This window comes from Salmo salar, chromosome ssa10 (assembly GCF_905237065.1).
Source record: "Salmo salar chromosome ssa10, Ssal_v3.1, whole genome shotgun sequence".
In the NCBI taxonomy this organism is placed as follows: domain Eukaryota; kingdom Metazoa; phylum Chordata; class Actinopteri; order Salmoniformes; family Salmonidae; genus Salmo; species Salmo salar.
Window position 1 is genome coordinate 111934878 of NC_059451.1, and position 16577 is coordinate 111951454.

General features: G+C 45.8%; 1 protein-coding gene across 9 annotated transcripts in view; it reads right to left on the reverse strand.

Annotated features, from left to right (window-relative positions):
* LOC106561549 (suppressor of tumorigenicity 7 protein homolog) overlaps positions 1-16577 on the reverse strand; it is a 70624-nt gene that overhangs the window by 17585 nt on the left and 36462 nt on the right. For 4 of the 9 annotated variants that reach the window (XM_014125636.2, XM_014125635.2, XM_014125638.2 and 1 more), the window contains 9 exons: positions 9199-9281; positions 7582-7741; positions 6404-6458; positions 5369-5484; positions 3784-3859; positions 2148-2302; positions 1256-1353; positions 483-597; positions 9-81 (listed from right to left, as the gene is read on the reverse strand). In XM_014125636.2, coding sequence (XP_013981111.1) covers positions 9-81; positions 483-597; positions 1256-1353; positions 2148-2302; positions 3784-3859; positions 5369-5484; positions 6404-6458; positions 7582-7741; positions 9199-9276 — 926 coding nt within the window. In that variant the 5' untranslated portion in view covers positions 9277-9281. Of the gene's footprint in view, positions 1-8; positions 82-482; positions 598-1255; positions 1354-2147; positions 2303-3783; positions 3860-5368; positions 5485-6403; positions 6459-7581; positions 7742-9198; positions 9282-12883; positions 13095-13146; positions 13574-15904; positions 16043-16577 lie in introns of those variants that run through there. The other 5 variants (XM_045688441.1, XM_014125633.2, XM_014125634.2 and 2 more) reach the window with 5 other exon arrangements.

Here is a 16577-nt window from a genome sequence, read left to right on the forward strand (position 1 = left end):
ATACTCACTTGTCCGATACCGCCCTGGCTTTGAGCAAGGCTGCTGTGTAGCATATTGTTGCTGATTTGGGTAAACTAATATCTGTGGAGAGACAAAGCACATATCAACAGTGTTCTTTTTCCTCCACTAAACTAGAAGACATTTACACTAGACAGGGAAGGAATAGGGCCCCTAAGGGTTTTTACTGAAGGTATTGGAGGGTTTACAGGATTTCACTAGAATACAGTCTCACTTTACTTTAAGTCATATGGTAATGGTTGAATGTAGACTTCTATTATCTAATGATTTGTATTTTATGACTTTTGTTATGTAATGTCTGTCATTCAAACTTCCCCTATGGCTGGTTATGTCTCATCTCCAGAAATAAAATCACAGTGACATTGTTAGTACTTCCTAGGTGTCTCTTGAATGTCTGGTCATAGACCAATGAGCAACAGTTAACGTTTAACTCTTTTTCACTCTTAGAGGTGTGTGTGTCTTACCGTCGTACTTGGCTAGTACGGCCTGTACGTCTGCGTAGTTCTGCAGCTCTAGCAGCGACTCCAGCAGGTTCTCATGGATATTGAACATACTGAGGAGAGGGAACTCCTTCATTAACTGGAAAACATACAACTGTTGTTACATGTAATACCAGACAGGCAGTGAAACAACAGTCAGACTTTAGTAACCCCGCCCAGTCCCACACAGCCTCAAACCTAGTCTGGTGCCAGACCTATTCTCTCTGTCTTGTAAAATTGTCATGGCAATAAGAGACGACGCGACAGCAGCAGATCTGGGACCAGACTACCTCCAACCATTTCCCCAGACCTCTATGTTCTGAGGCTGCAGAACGTACTGTACATTTCCAGTGGAGTCATTTAGCAGACACTCTTAACCAGAGCGACATATGGGAGAAATGAAGGTGCCTTGCTCAAGGGCACAGACAGATTTTTTACAAAGTCGGCTCGGGGATTCAAACCAGCGACCTTTCGGTTACTGGCCCAATGCTCTTAACTGCTAGGCTACCTGCCGCCACTGTTGTTTCGTTACATGTTTTTGTTACATTTATCATACAAATGTATAGTGATTGAAAACATTGGCATGTAAAAATGGGGCAAATCCTAACTTTTACTAAAGTCACATTTTCACACAGTCCCCCCCTAGTTCCCCCTGACATCAATGCTGATCTAACAGACAAGTCAACTTCAGTGGGAACTACAGTAGGATTGGGGATTGGTCCGTAACCTCCTGGCGGCTTGGTGTATACTGTACTTACGTCTCTCAACATTTTGACAGCTTCTCTGGTTCGGCCCAGCTTTCTAGAGCACATAGCAAGTCTCCTCTTAATGTAAACCAGAACATTGGTGTCCCTTCCTGAGAGAAACACCGCAGCAAAGTTATTTCAGCTGGTATAACACACATGGACACACACAATAATAGATTTATTAGCGTATATGTAAGTGTTTGAGAGTGTGTGTCTGTGTTTCCAACCAGGTGCATGCGTAATCTTTCAACTGTGTGTGTAGGTTCAACTGTGTGTATGTTTGACTGTCTGTGTGTGTGTGTGTGTGTGTGTGTGTGTGTGTGTGTGTGTGTGTGTGTGTAGGTTTGACTGTCGTGTGTGTGTGTGTGTGTGTGTGTGTGTGTGTGTGTGTGTGTGTGTGTGTGTGTGTGTGTGTGTGTGTGTGTGTAGGTTCAACTGTGTGTAAGTTTGACTCTGTGTGTGTGTGTGTGTGTGTGTGTGTGTGTGTGTGTGTGTGTGTGTGTGTGTGTGTGTGTGTGTGTGTTAAATTGTATGTTTGGCTGTGTGTGTAGGTTAACCTGTGTGTACGTTTGACTGTGTGTGTGTGTGTGTGTGTGTGTGTGTTCAACTGTATGTTTGGCTGTGTGTGTAGGTTAACCTGTGTGTACGTTTGACTGTGTGTGTGTGTGTGTGTGTGTGTGTGTGTGTGTGTGTGTGTGTGTGTGTGTGTGTGTGTGTGTGTGTGTGTGTGTGTGTGTGTGTGTGTGTGTGTGTGTGTGTATGTGTGTGTGTGTGTGTGTAGGTTCAACTGTATGTTTGGCTGTGTGTGTAGGTTCAACTGTGTGTGTAGGTTCAACTGTGTGTATGTTTGACTGGATGTTTGGCTGTGTGTGTGTTTGACTGTGTTTGTTTGTACTCTACTCACTGTGCTGTGCCTCGTACTGTGCCCCATGGTGTTGAAGCTGTTGGCTGCGTCTGTAGCAGCCCTCTCCTGCCTTCAGGGCCTGTTTGAAGAGCTTCTCTGCCTCCACGATGGTGGTGGCCTCCTCCTCTGCCAGCAGGATGGACGCTGTTGCACAGCTGACAGGACAAGACAGAGAGAAGATAAGTTGGAAAAGAGTGAAAATTATTTTTGGGGAAGACGACACAGGAGAGGAAGACAACATACAGTATATATACAAAAGTATGTGGACACCCCTTCAAATGAGTGGATTCGGATGTATAAAATAGAGCACACAGCCATGCAATCTCCATATGTTGTTGGACAGGATGCCACCTTTCCAACAAGTCAGTTCGTCAAGTCAGCTGCTCCGGTAAACTGTAAGTGCTGTTATTGTGAAGTGGAAACGTCTAGGAGCAACAACGGCTCAGTTGTAAAGTGGTAAGCTTGTTGAATGCCAAGTTCTTTTTTTTTTTAACATTTACATTTTTTTTTACCTTTATTTAACTAGGCATGTCCGTTAAGAACAAATTCTTATTTACAATTACGGCCTAGAACTGCCTTGTTCAGGGGCAGAACGACAGATTTTTAACTTGTCAGCTCGGGGATTCCATCTAGCAACCTTTCAGTTACTGGCCCAACACGCTAAGCACTAGGCTACCTGCCGCCCCAAAGTGATGGCTGGAGTGGTGTAAAGCTTGCCGCCATTGGACTCTGGAGCAGTGGAAACGTGTTCTCTGGAGTGATGAATCACGCTTCACCCTCTGGCAGTCCGAAGGACGAATCTGGGTTTGGCGGATGCCAGGAGCCTGCCCAACTGCCAACTTTAAAGTTTGGTGGAGGAATAATGGTCTGGAGCTGTTTTTCATGGTTCGGGCCCCTTAGTTCCAGTGAAGGGAAATCTTAACGCTACAGTATACAATGACATTCTAGTGCAGTCTCTGCTTCCAACTGTGTGGCAACAGTTTGGGGAAGGGCCATTTCCTGTTTCAGCATGACAATACCCCCGTGCACAAACTGAGGCCCATGCAGAAATGGTTTGTCGAGATCGGTGTGGAACAACTTGACTGGCCTGCACAGAGCCCTGACCTCAACCCCATCGAATCCCTTTGGGATGAATTGGAACGCCGTCTGCGAGTCAGGCCTAATCGCCAAACATCAGTGCCCGACCTCACTAATGCCCTTGTGGCTGAATGAAAGCAAGTCCCCGCAGCAATGTTCCAACATCTAGTGGAAAGCCTTCTGAGAAGAGTGGAGGCTGTTATGGCAGCAAAAGGGGGACCAACTCCATACTAACGCCCGTGATTTTGGAATGAGATGTTTGACAAGCATGTGTCCACATACTTTTGGTCATGTAGTGTAGCTGGAGGAAGACACATGGGAAGACCACACACTAAGCACAAAGGAGAATTGTCATGCTGTTGACCCCTAAAAACAAGTATCCTGAAAGACGATGTGAAAATGTTGTGTGTATCTCACACTTTATAGTCAGGCTGTATATACACAACAGTATACAGGTGGAGTTGATACAACCTCAACTGAGGAAGAGTTGAAGAGACCTCATTGAAGAGTCCAACCATGTTACACAGCATCTCTGTAGGTGAAAGAGGTAACTACTTACTCCTCTAGCTCCAGGGATTGGTGTGCAGCAGAGATTCGTGCCTGTGGGTTTCTCTCTCTCCACGCTTTCTGCATTACTAAAAACACACACACATTAGTAAGTGTTATTGACGTCAGAGAGGTATGATACTACCTGTGAACATGAATCACACCTCCCTGGAGATGGGGTGAGTGACAGGGTGTGCTGTGTCTCTCTCTGGGTGCTGGGTGTGTGTGTGTCTCTGGGTGCTGTGTGTGTGTGTGTGTGTGTCTCTGGGTGATGTGTGTGTGATGCGAGTGTCTCTGGGTGATGTGTGTGTCTCTGGGTGATGTGTGTGTGTGTGTGTGTGTGTGTGTGTGTGTGTGTGTGTGTGTGTGTGTGTCTGTCTCTGGGTGATGTGTGTGTCTCTGGGTGATGTGTGTGTGTGTGTGTGTGTGTGTGTGTGTGTGTGTGTGTGTGTGTGTGTGTGTCTCTAGGTGCTGTGTGTGTATGTGTGAGTGTCTCTGGGTGATGTGTGTGATGCGAGTGTCTCTGGGTGATGTGTGTGATGCGAGTGTGTCTGGGTGATGTGTGTGATGCGAGTGTGTCTGGGTGATGCGAGTGTGTCTGGGTGATGCGAGTGTGTCTGGGTGATGCGAGTGTGTCTGGGTGATGCGAGTGTGGCGAGTGTGTCTGGGTGATGCGAGTGTGTCTGGGTGATGCGAGTGTGTCTGGGTGATGCGAGTGTGTCTGGGTGATGCGAGTGTGTCTGGGTGATGCGAGTGTGTCTGGGTGATGCGAGTGTCTGGGTGATGCGTGTGTCTGGGTGATGCGTGTGTCTGGGTGATGCGAGTGTCTGGGTGATGCGAGTGTCTCTGGGTGATGTCTGGGTGATGCGAGTGTGTCTGGGTGATGTGTGTGTCTGGGTGATGCGTGTCTCTGGGTGATGCGTGTGTCTGGGTGATGCGTGTGTCTGGGTGATGCGTGTGTGTCTGGGTGATGCGAGTGTGTCTGGGTGATGTGTGTGTCTGGGTGATGTGTGTGTCTGGGTGATGTGTGTGTCTGGGTGATGTGTGTGTCTGGGTGATGTGTGTGTCTGGGTGATGCGAGTGTGTCTTGGTGATGCGAGTGTGTCTTGGTGATGCGAGTGTGTCTGGGTGATGCGAGTGTCTCTGGGTGATGCGAGTGTCTCTGGGTGATGCGTGATGCGAGTGTCTCTGGGTGATGCGAGTGTCTCTGGGTGATGCATGATGCGAGTGTCTCTGGGTGATGCGAGTGTCTCTGGGTGATGTGTCTGGGTGATGCGAGTGTGTCTGGGTGATGCGAGTGTGTCTGGGTGATGCGTGTGTGTCTGGGTGATGCGTGTGTGTCTGGGTGATGCGTGTGTGTCTGGGTGATGTGTGTGTGTCTGGGTGATGTGTGTGTCTGGGTGATGTGTGTGTCTGGGTGATGTGTGTGTGTCTGGGTGATGTGTGTGATGCGAGTGTCTCTGGGTGATGTGTGTGTCTGGGTGATGCGAGTGTCTCTGGGTGATGTGTGTGTGTCTGGGTGATGCGAGTGTCTCTGGGTGATGTGTGTGTGTCTGGGTGATGCGAGTGTGTCTGGGTGATGTGTGCGTGTTCCTTACTGGCGTCAGCTGGCCGGAGGTGGTCCGAGTCACATGTGAAAAAGGTCTGGTGGTCTTGTGCCGAAAGATTCATATCGTAATATGTGAGTGGCTCTCGGCCCGTCACCCACGTATACCTGGTAGACACACACACACGGTTCAAATAATGTTCATGGTTCTACTAAAAGTCTGGGGGGAGTGAGAGATCTAGAGAGAGAGAGAGATCTAGAAAGAGAGAGATCTAGAGAGAGAGAGAGAGAGAGAGAGAGAGATCTAGAGAGAAAGAGAGATCTAGAAAGAGAGAGATCTAGAAAGAGAGAGAGAGATCTAGAGAGAGAGAGATCTAGAGAGAGAGAGAGAGAGATCTAGAAAGAGAGAGAGATCTAGAAAGAGAGAGAGATCTAGAGAGATCTAGAAAGAGAGAGATCTAGAGAGAGAGAGATCTAGAGACAGATCTAGACAGAGAGAGATCTAGAGAGAGAGAGATCTAGAGACAGATCTAGAGAGAGAGAGATCTAGAGAGAGAGAGATCTAGAGAGAGATCTAGAGAGAGAGAGATCTAGAGAGAGATCTAGAGAGAGATCTAGAGAGAGATCTAGAGAGAGATCTAGAGAGAGAGAGATCTAGAGAGAGATCTAGAGAGAGAGAGATCTAGAGACAGATCTAGAGACAGATCTAGAGACAGATCTAGAGACAGATCTAGAGACAGATCTAGAGACAGATCTAGAGACAGATCTAGAGAGAGAGATCAAGAATGAAAGTGGAGAGAGAGAAACGTAATAGAGAAAAGGCATCACTGATCTAATAACATGGGCTCCTGGTGAGGCAGAGATTCTCTCAGCCTGTTGACACCATATCAGACCCAGCCATTACTACCAACTCTCTCGAGGTGAGAGAGCAAGAGTGGACATAGCAGGGCAGAGAAACAGAGAGAGGGAAGGAGGGAAGAACAGGACAGAGTATGGAAAAGCGTGAAGAACACGGAGGAGATGTGGAGAGAAACAGGGGTACTTTAAGGGAGAGTGACGGAGGAGAGGAAGGGATCATGTGACTCACCGGTTATATTCCGCCCCTCGAAATAAATTCAGTGGATTTCGCCATACTTTACATTCTGAGGGTACAAGAGGAGAAAGACATTGTTCGGGATGGTTTGTAGGCGTATTCGACAAAGTAGACTCCTAAATGTACTCCTGAGCAAGTTAGGGATCAAGTGTACATCATGAAATTCCTACACTAAATTACACTACAGTAAGGCAACTTCATAAGCTTCAGGTTAGTACTACCAGACTGCATACCAAATCCACAGGTCTTCATCACTAGCCAGTCCATCTTAAAATCCCCCTCCTTTCCCCAGACACAGGGATTACACCAGCAAATAATTCTAAAGCAATTTCACCAATCATGCCGTGTTGATTCAACACAGCTCAGATAATCCCATTTCACTCAACGAAAACAAAAACACACTGATTTCTCACTGGTGTTGGAGCGAACAATAAAGCACTCAATGGTACTAAATGCTCTATTTGTCTGTAGTAGGCCTAAATGCTCTATTTGTCTGTAGTAGGCCTAAATGCTCTATTTGTCTGTAGTAGGCCTAAATGCTCTATTTGTCTGTAGTAGGCCTAAATGCTCTATTTGTCTGTAGTAGGCCTAAATGCTCTATTTGTCTGTAGTAGGCCTAAATGCTCTATTTGTCTGTAGTAGGCCTAATGCTCTAATGTGTAGGCAGATTCTCTATCTGTTAATGAGCTGGGCTGTGTCTTTTCTTCTACCAACAAGGCAACAATAAACATGTCGGCCCCCATAAATGATGCAGCGCCACCACTTGGGATATCAGATATGACTAACAAATCTAAGTTAATTACTGTAGTTTCCACCTCGGGCCAATCAGTGTCATTACGTAAATGCCAGATCTCTATGGCAAGACGCATCATTCACCCAAGTTCCCTCAAAATCGTCCCAGTGCTGTCTGAGATATCGCGTGGGACTAACGTACGAACGGAGACAGATCCACAGTCCCCTCCCCATTTCATCTTGGGGGACAACAATATACTCAATCTGGCTTTAGTAAACCAGAGTCTCAGGTTCTTCACTGAGGAGCTGGGTCACTAACAGTGAACACTCTGGTGAACGCTCACTGAAGGCTTTACCTCGTTTGTAAATGCTCTATACCTAGTACATGCTCTATATATGTAGTGAATGCTCTACCCATATAGTAAATCTCTGAGTCTTACCAGACACACTCTGTCGGTTGGAGTCTGCGTCTCCATTACTGGTGTTGGAGTTGGTTGGGGAGCTGTTGTCCACGCCGCCCAGCAGAGGGCGCAGGTGGCTCACTGACACCTGCTCGATGAAGGAAGTACCGTACTTCCTGAAGTACCACCACTCAAATATCTGACAGGAGACCGACACGAGGCAGTTGATTCAGGGAGGATTCAGTAGGGTCAGAGAGAAACAATATGTGACTGTATAATTGGTATGACTGATCTATTCCAAATCGGTCTTTAGGGCCGAGTCGATTTAGTTGAATGTCCTTTGGGTAGGTTTGATAGGACTGTCTTCGACTTAGAGGGTCTTTGATTTTTGGTAACAAGCCACTTTAAGTGTAACACAGGCTAGCACAGGGTTTCTCATTTCTGAAGAGCCCTAATGCTCTTAAAATATGAAATTAAAACCATCTGCACAAAGATGTGCACACTTTCTAACATGGTTCTTTTAGCATTGCCTAATCAAGACAGGGCCCAATACACAACTCTATTTCAACACACACACACACACACACACACACACACACCTTGACTGTTTGTATCTGGAAAGTCATCCACAACTGGTATTGCCTTGTCTACATTACTTATAGTCCTGTTGATACAGTAATGCTCTATTACCTAACCATCTTAGTCTCAACTGACTGTAATTAATATAACAAGAATCCAACTGTATTTTAACACATCACAGTCCAGGCACATATAATCTCATCTCCACTGTATTTATTCATAGGACACAATGAAGGCTTAAGAGCCCTATGAGACTCATCGTCGTTACCAGGCAACTGAACAAACTGGCCAACCCACAGAGAGGAATGAGGTTCGCTAGTTAAAGCTACCGTAGTTCTTATGTTTTAGTTTTCATTTTCTTTGGAAGAAAGATCATTCTAGCACAGTTCACTCTCACCGTACAACAGACTCACTCGGCTCAACTTGGTGGTGCTGTGTGGCTCAGTGGGTAAGAGCCTGGTGATAGCAACACCAGTGTTGGGGGATCAATTCCCACTGGCATCACACAATACTTAAGTGTAGTGTAGGCTATGCACTCCCTGTACTGCAAATATCTTGCTTTGTATACAAATCTTCTGCTAAATGGTATATATATCATCATATAGTCAAATGTATGCGCTCACTGGACTGTAAGCGGAGAGGAAGGGGCAAAGCAAGAGGGTTTACTCCACCCAAAATCTGTTAACTTTTTGTATGGAGGTCAATGAGAGCGTGTTGAATTTGGCCAACAAAAATGTAATTGCTACGTGCGGTATATTTGATTGAATAGAAGTTCTGTAATTGTTAGGTTGTTATGAAAGCACTTAAATAAAAGTGGACATGTGGCATTTTGGCAAAGTTGACAATTTTATATCGCAGTTGTGCCTGTTGTTGACACGTACATCTGCCCTCTCATTGGCTAGAATGGTCCCACCTGATCTCGCCTCCTCCCACCTGCCTTCCATCTTTGAGGACATGCATTTCCATTGTTAGAGCGGTCACTCGACTATCTTGTCAATATAATAGAATCATTTGATCTAAGTCGCTTTGGATAAATGTGCTAAATGTCATAATATGAATATAATATCATTAACTTACCAGTATGAGTCCTGATATCAAGGAGGATGTCCCCGTCAGAGCCACGTAGAATTTGGGGGTCAGGGTGTTCAGAAACATACTTACTGTAGAGGAGATACAGACAAACACAGCATTGTTAGTATTACACACACCACCATGGCATTAGCAACAATAGACCTACAGTGATTACCCCCAGTGGCATCAACCACATTAGCCCATATTACAGGAATTCAAAGGCTTTTATACACAATTCTAATGCAACATGTTTCTCCAAGAACAACCAAAGTCCTGCAACACGGAACAGCGGATATCAGACACGTGGTTTGACTTGGTTAAAGTTTGAAAAATGTATTTAAGTGTCACTCCACAATGATACAAATTATAGATTTACAAACCACATTGTGGACCACTCAAAATTAGTTTTGAGACACTAAAAACAATCAGTCAAACATGGTACAGGCATAATTTATAATGCATTACATCAGCTAAACCAGTGGTTCCCAACAAGGGGTACGAGGACCCCTGGGGGTACTTGGCCTATCCACAGGGGGTACTTGAAAACTCATTAAACCTTAGGCCTACTGGTTAAATGCACACGAGGGGGTACTTCAGGGGAACTCCAGGCAGAGTAAAATTCAGTTAGTGGTACCGGAAAAGGTTGGGAACCACTCAGCTTTGGGTGTGCGGTTGATTCAGCCGATTATCTATACATTGTTTATGCATACTTGTGTATAGATAATCGGCTGAATCAACCGCACACCCAAAGCTGATTTATGAAGGAGGCAAAAGGCAAAATGGAGAAACAGGAAAAGGTCTCTACACACTTCCAGTCAAAGGCAAATTTATTTTAATATAGCGGAGCTTTCTGTCAGTGGACTTTTAGTCAGCTCTGATGGAGGTCGCCTGACCGAAAGCTCAGTTATATACAAAAATTATTAGCATCTTTCCTGTTTCTGCATAAACATTAGGCACTTAAAGAAACATCTGTGTGTTGCGCCGTCACAATGCTTACTCCTACAGATGCGGTCAAATAAAATAGTTATTTGTCACGTGCCGAATACAACAGGTGTAGACCTTACCGTGAAATGCTTACTTACAAGCCCTTAACCAACAATGCAATTCAAGAAATAGCGTTAAGAAAATATTTGCTAAATAAACTAAAGTAATTTTTAAAATAAAATAACGAGACTATATACAGATGGTACCGGTATCGAGTCAATATGCGGGGGGCACAGGTTAGGAGGGGAGGGGAGCGGGGGAGTTCAATGTAAATAGTCCCGGTGGCCATTTGATTAATTGTTCAGCAGACGTATGGCTTGGGGGTAGAAGCTGTTAAGGAGCTTTATGGACCCAGACTTGGCGCTCTGGTAACGCTTGCCGTGCGGTAGCAAAGAGAACAGTCTATGACTAGGGTGGCTGGAGTCTTGGAAAAGTTTTGGGCCTTCCTCTGACACCACCTAGTATATAGGTCCTGGATGGCAGGAATCTTGGCCCCAGTGATGTACTGGGCCATACACACTACCCTCTGTAGCGCCTTACGGTCAGATGCCGAGCAGTTGCCATATCAGGTGGGGATGCAACCAGTCAGGAGGCTCTCGATGATCCAGCTGTAGAACTTTGAGGATCGGGGACCCATGTCAAATCTTTTCAGTCTCGTGAGGCAGAAAAGGTGTTGTGTCCTCTTCACAATGGTCTTAGTGTGTTTGGACCATGATAGTTTGTTGGTGATGTGGACACCAAGGAACTTGAAGCTCTTAACCTGCTCCACTACAGCCCCATCGATGTTAATAGGGGCGTGATCGGCCCTCCTTTTCCTGTAATCCACGATCAGCTCCTTTGTCTTGATCACGTTGAGGGAGAGGTTGTTGGTCTCTGCCAGGTCTCTGACCTCCTCCCTATAGGCTGTCTCATTGTTGTTGGTGATCAGGCCTACCACTGTTGTGTCGTCAGCAAACTTAATGATGGTGTTGGAGTCGTGGTTGGCCATGCAGTCGTGGGTGAACAGGGAGTACAGGAGGGAACTAAGCACGCACCCCTAAGGGGCCCCCGTGTTGAGGATCATCGTGACAGATGTGTTGTTGCCTAGCCTTACCACCTGGGGGCAGCCCGTCAGGAAGTCCAGGATCCAGTTGCAGAGGGTTGAGTGCACATCCTGGTAATCCGTCTGGCTTCACGGCCTTGTGAATGTTAACCTGTTTAAAGGTCTTGCTCACACTGGCTACGGAGAATGTGATCACACAGTCGTCCGGAACATAAAGGGATTTCTTATACGCTTTCGGACTGGTGTCCCGCTCCTTGAAAGCGGCAGCTCTAGCCTTTAGCTTGGTGCGACTGTTGCCTGTAATCCATGGCTTTTGGTTGGGATATGTACGTACTGTCACTGTTGGGATGACGTTGTCGATGCAGTTATTGATGAAGCCGGTGACTGAGGTGGTATACTCCTCAATGCTATTGGATGAATCCTGGAACATATTCCAGTCTGTGCTAGCAAAACAGTCCTGTAGCGTAGCATCCACGTCATCAGACCACTTCTGTATTGAGCGAGTCACTGGTACTTCCGGCTTTAGTTTTTGCTTGCAAGCAAGAATCAGGAGGATAGAATTATGGTCAGATTTGCCAAATGGAGGGTAAGCTTTGTATGCGTCTCTGTGTGTGGCGTAAAGGTGGTCTAAAGTTTTTTCCCCTCTGGTTACTGGTAGAAATGAGGTAAAACGGATTTAAGCTTGCCTGCATTAAAGTCCCTGGCCACTAGGAGTGCCGCTTCTGGATGAGCATTTTCTTGTTTGCTTATGGCCCTATACAGCTCGTTGAGTGCGGTCTTAGGTGCCAGCATCAGTTTGTGGTGGTAAATAGATGGCTACGTAAAATATAGATGGTCTAGATAGTGTGGTCTACAGCTTATCATGAGGTACTCTACGTCAGCAGAGCAATACCTCGAGACTTCTTTAATATTAGACATCGCGCGCCAGCTGTTATTGACAAAGACACACACCCCCACCCTTCGTCTTACCAGACGTAGCTGTTCTGTCCTGCCGATGCATGGAAAACCCAGCCAACTGTATATTATCCGTGTCGTCATTCAGCCACGACTCAGTGAAAAACATAAGATATTACAGTTTTTAATGTCCCGTTGGTAGGATAGTCTTGAACGGAGATCATCCAGTTTATTCTCCAGTGATTGCACGTTGGCCAATAGAACGGATGTGGGAGGCGGGTTACCCACTCGCCGACGAATTCTCACAAGGCACCCCGATCGTTTTCTTCACGCGAATGACAGGGATTTGGACCTTGTCTCGGAGAAGCAGCATATCCTTCGCTTCGGAATCATTAAAGAAAAAAAATCTTTGTCCAGCTCGAGGTGAGTAATCAATGTTCTGCTATCCAGAAGCTCTTTTCGGTCATAATGTTGCTGGTACCCTCTCTTATGTACAAAATAAGTTACAAACAAAAACAAAATATTACAGTTGGTTAGGGGCCCGTAAAACAGCAGCCATCCCCTCCGGTGCCATTTATGACACAATTGCACTTACAAAAAATGAAAATGGGGTCCTGCGCAGTTGTAAATCAAACAAATAGGCCTACACGGGTGAACACCAAATGCTTTTTCAATTTATATTTAGAAGGAAGCGTGAACCGTGCAACGGTGGCAATATATTTGACCGCATCTGTAGCTATCATACACTTGATTAATATAGGATACACTTACCCTAACTAATACTGGTAACCATCTAGATGTCACCATTATACATGCACATACAACTTCGTCAAAAGGTAGGGCATGAACAGCAACAACACCGGGACACAGTGCCCTTCGTTCCCGCTTGACTGTCTGGCAAAGGCATGGGAAGTAGCTGCCTAGTATCAGAGTGACAGTCACAGTAAGCACACGCATACAACGCATGAAACAAGAGTACACCCATCATCAGTACTTTATAACTGAAAATGTACAATTATTTGGGTAAAACGAACCTTGAAATACGACTAACTTCTCCTCTGGCTTAAAAACAGAAGTCCAAACTCAAGCAATACGGAAGCTCACGGTAGTTATGTGGTAAGAAACAGAAGATAAAATAAGAAGAAAAAAACACAGCTCAATCAAAACTGTCTAACCTATAGCAGAGCACTTGACTCACCCACATTCCACACGCCCACTACTTTCCTTTCCACATGCCCACTACTTTCCTTTCCACATGCCCACTACTTTCCATTCCACATGCCCACTACTTTCCTTTCCACATGCCCACTACTTTCCTATTGACACCCACTGGTCTACACTCCGGGTCTACACTCCGGGTCTACACTCCGGGTCTACACTCCGGGTCTACACTCCGGGTCTACACTCCGGGTCTACATATTGAGTTGCAGCTATCCTCTTCTCAGCTAAAGCCCTATGCAGAACTCCCATAACACTACAACCAGATCATCTCATTACGAGGTGGACAGGGCTGCTGTTATCTGTTGGAGGGTTCGGCCTCAATGTGGGATTGTGGGTAATGTAGTATACAAGGATGTGGTGGTAAAGGAGGACAAACCCCGCTCAACTGCATCCCTGGTAGTATGGTGTAGCTGTAACAGTTTTAATCCCTTCTCCTGGGCAGAAAACATAATTGAATGTTCACAAGTTTAACGCCACCTAAACGTTCAATTTCCCTTCCGTTGGTTTCAATTAGGCCTAGTTTCTGAGTGTGGGGGGGTGCAAACAGCACTAAGGCCGGCGGCTCATTAGGCTGTTTGTAGGAGAAATACTTGTACAGTTATAGTGGGGATAACAGGATGCTATTGGATGCTGCTCCAGAAGGAAGCCGGGTGTTCCTTCTTAGGGAGACGCCAGTTATAGAGCGATCGGCTGGGACTCAGACAGCCCTCCTCTCAACCAGACACACACGCCCATCCTCTACCACAGTAGCAGCTGGGCCCCTATGCCTATTCACCCTTCTGGAGTGGGTCTCCTCTCCTACTGAGAGGGGGGCATTATGGAGGAACCACAGCCCCACAGACCTGACATAGACCACACTATGGGAGAGGAAGAGACCTGTAGTGTGACGTATAGGCCTATGTAAAATGTGGTGTTGCAGAACCGGATGCAGAGTCAAGTCTGTCTGGCACCTTTAAACATCATAATAGCACAGAGGAAATTCAATTAATGGTGTGATAAATAAGCCTGAACCTGGATGCTCTGATGAGTTGCATTGTGACACTGCAATATCAATACTACAAGGGCTTCACTCGTACTAGTTTAACTGTTGTAAGAGATTGAGAACATTGTAACATCAGTGTAAATATGAGGTAGCATAAATTGGTAATTCATTAAGGCTCAGCTGACCCACCGTCGGTGGTACCATGTCTACAGAAAATGTAAACTGGCTTGATAATCAATACAGCGATTCTAGCAGAGAAAAAACTAAATGTCATTGCAGACCAATAGATACAGTATGTGCCCTTCAGTAAGGAAAGGACACCCGGGTGACTGCTGATAATGATAATAGAAAGTGTTCTGATCAGAATGAGAACTCACACACACAGTCAGAAACTACTAGAGCTCTGTGTGGAGTCCATTCACTATATTCTCCTCATAGAATGTCCCCCTCTGTATCACTGTGGTTTGGCTAGTAATGCCCACATGTTTGCGGTTGCGGAGGCGATAAGCATCCACATCTGTCTCGGCCCGTATGGATGGCTTTTAGGGACGCTCCGCAGCCGCCGCAGCACGGCCCATTTTGTGTTTTAACTACCTATGTGACCTTTTGGGAACACAGGAAGTGGGCCGGGTATCATCTCACCTGTTATGACAGCCAGGGGAGGGTGAGACACTCGCATGGATGATGAAGGGTTATGGCTTCATTTAAATGAAATGGTCTGGATAAAATGACTATCCAAGAGCTGGTGGTTGTATTCATTAGGCACAAAACGGAAGAAAACCGACTGAAACAGGGAGGGACTACCTGGCCAATAATAAACACTTGTTTTTGTTGTCTGTTGCAAAACGTTTTGCTAGAGTGTTCCCTAACGAATATAACCCTGCATTGAGATCCGTCACTGGGATCCCCACCCACACACGTACTGTATGTTTAATATGGCTCAACCTTATATCAGATAGGGAGCCCTTTGCGTCTTCTTCATTTACCTACTGACTCACATTCAGGTTTATTGATAAGGCAATGGAGTCGCCTGGTGTTTCCCAGCAACAATGACCAAGAACAGAAACAGGTCTCTATTCCCTACAGGCCTTGGTCCAAAACACTGCATTATATAGGGAATATAGTGGCATTGGGGACACAGGACAGGTCTATCTGCCAGGGACACTGATATTCTAAACTAGCTCTATGGATCCTTATGTATACACAAGCTAGCAGATAACTTCAATATATGAACACAGACCAACACACACACACACACACACACACACACACACACACACACACACACACACACACACACAAGTGTAAACAAACACACAGCACAGGTTAATGTTTATATGAACAGCCCCTCGGCTCACCCACACACAAGCAAACTGTTGAGTTCATGAATAGAAACGAACAGTAGTTTCACTCTATGTAGCAACTGTACACTACACTATCAAAAGGTCATTAACCTAGCCTAAAGCCTAGCCCAAAAGATAACCCAACAGAATAGAGCTCACCATCTCACCCCACTCAAGCTGTGTAAAGAGAAGCTGATGCACATTACGTAGGCTACAACACAGACTCTAGTATAGACTATAACTCACCTTCCATTTCTCTGTGACATCCGCTGTGATGATAGCCAGAGAAACCCACCACAGGAAAATCAAACCACACACAATGTGCTTGGGGGGGGCCCTCAATGCCCTCAGTCCAGCTTCTGTGTACGTGATAGGCAGCTGTTTTTGAGTGACAGCTGGCCAGGCCAATCATAATGCATGACTAGTCTGCCCTCTCTAGTGACACTGTAGAATCAGGAGGGGGTCTGTAACCAGCGGCTCAACCAATCAAAAGCTCCCATTTTAATGTGGGGGTGGGCTGCTCTTTCACCTCCGCATGAAAAGGTAACCATGACAACCCCTCTCAACGACCCTACACGAGACTAGAAGACGTTAGAAGACGTAGCTAGAGAGTGTGTGAATTGAAATAGTCCACTCCATTGATGCCATGTCTCAACCAGCTTGGAGATGGGATGTTGTCTTTCCGGACCTAATAAAAGACCTGAGTGGTTGAAACATTGTCAATAAACCACGTAGGAAAATAGAATGCAGTGGGTGTGGTTTCACTCTTCATTTATTGAATGAAAACACAAATCCAGCACCTGCTCTGTAATATTTTTCTGTTGCCTTTCTTCCAATAGAGCCTAATAAGAACCTGACAACTGCCAGAGAGCCCAATGTAATTAAATGTCTGATGTGATTGGTCTAAATCATACAGTGG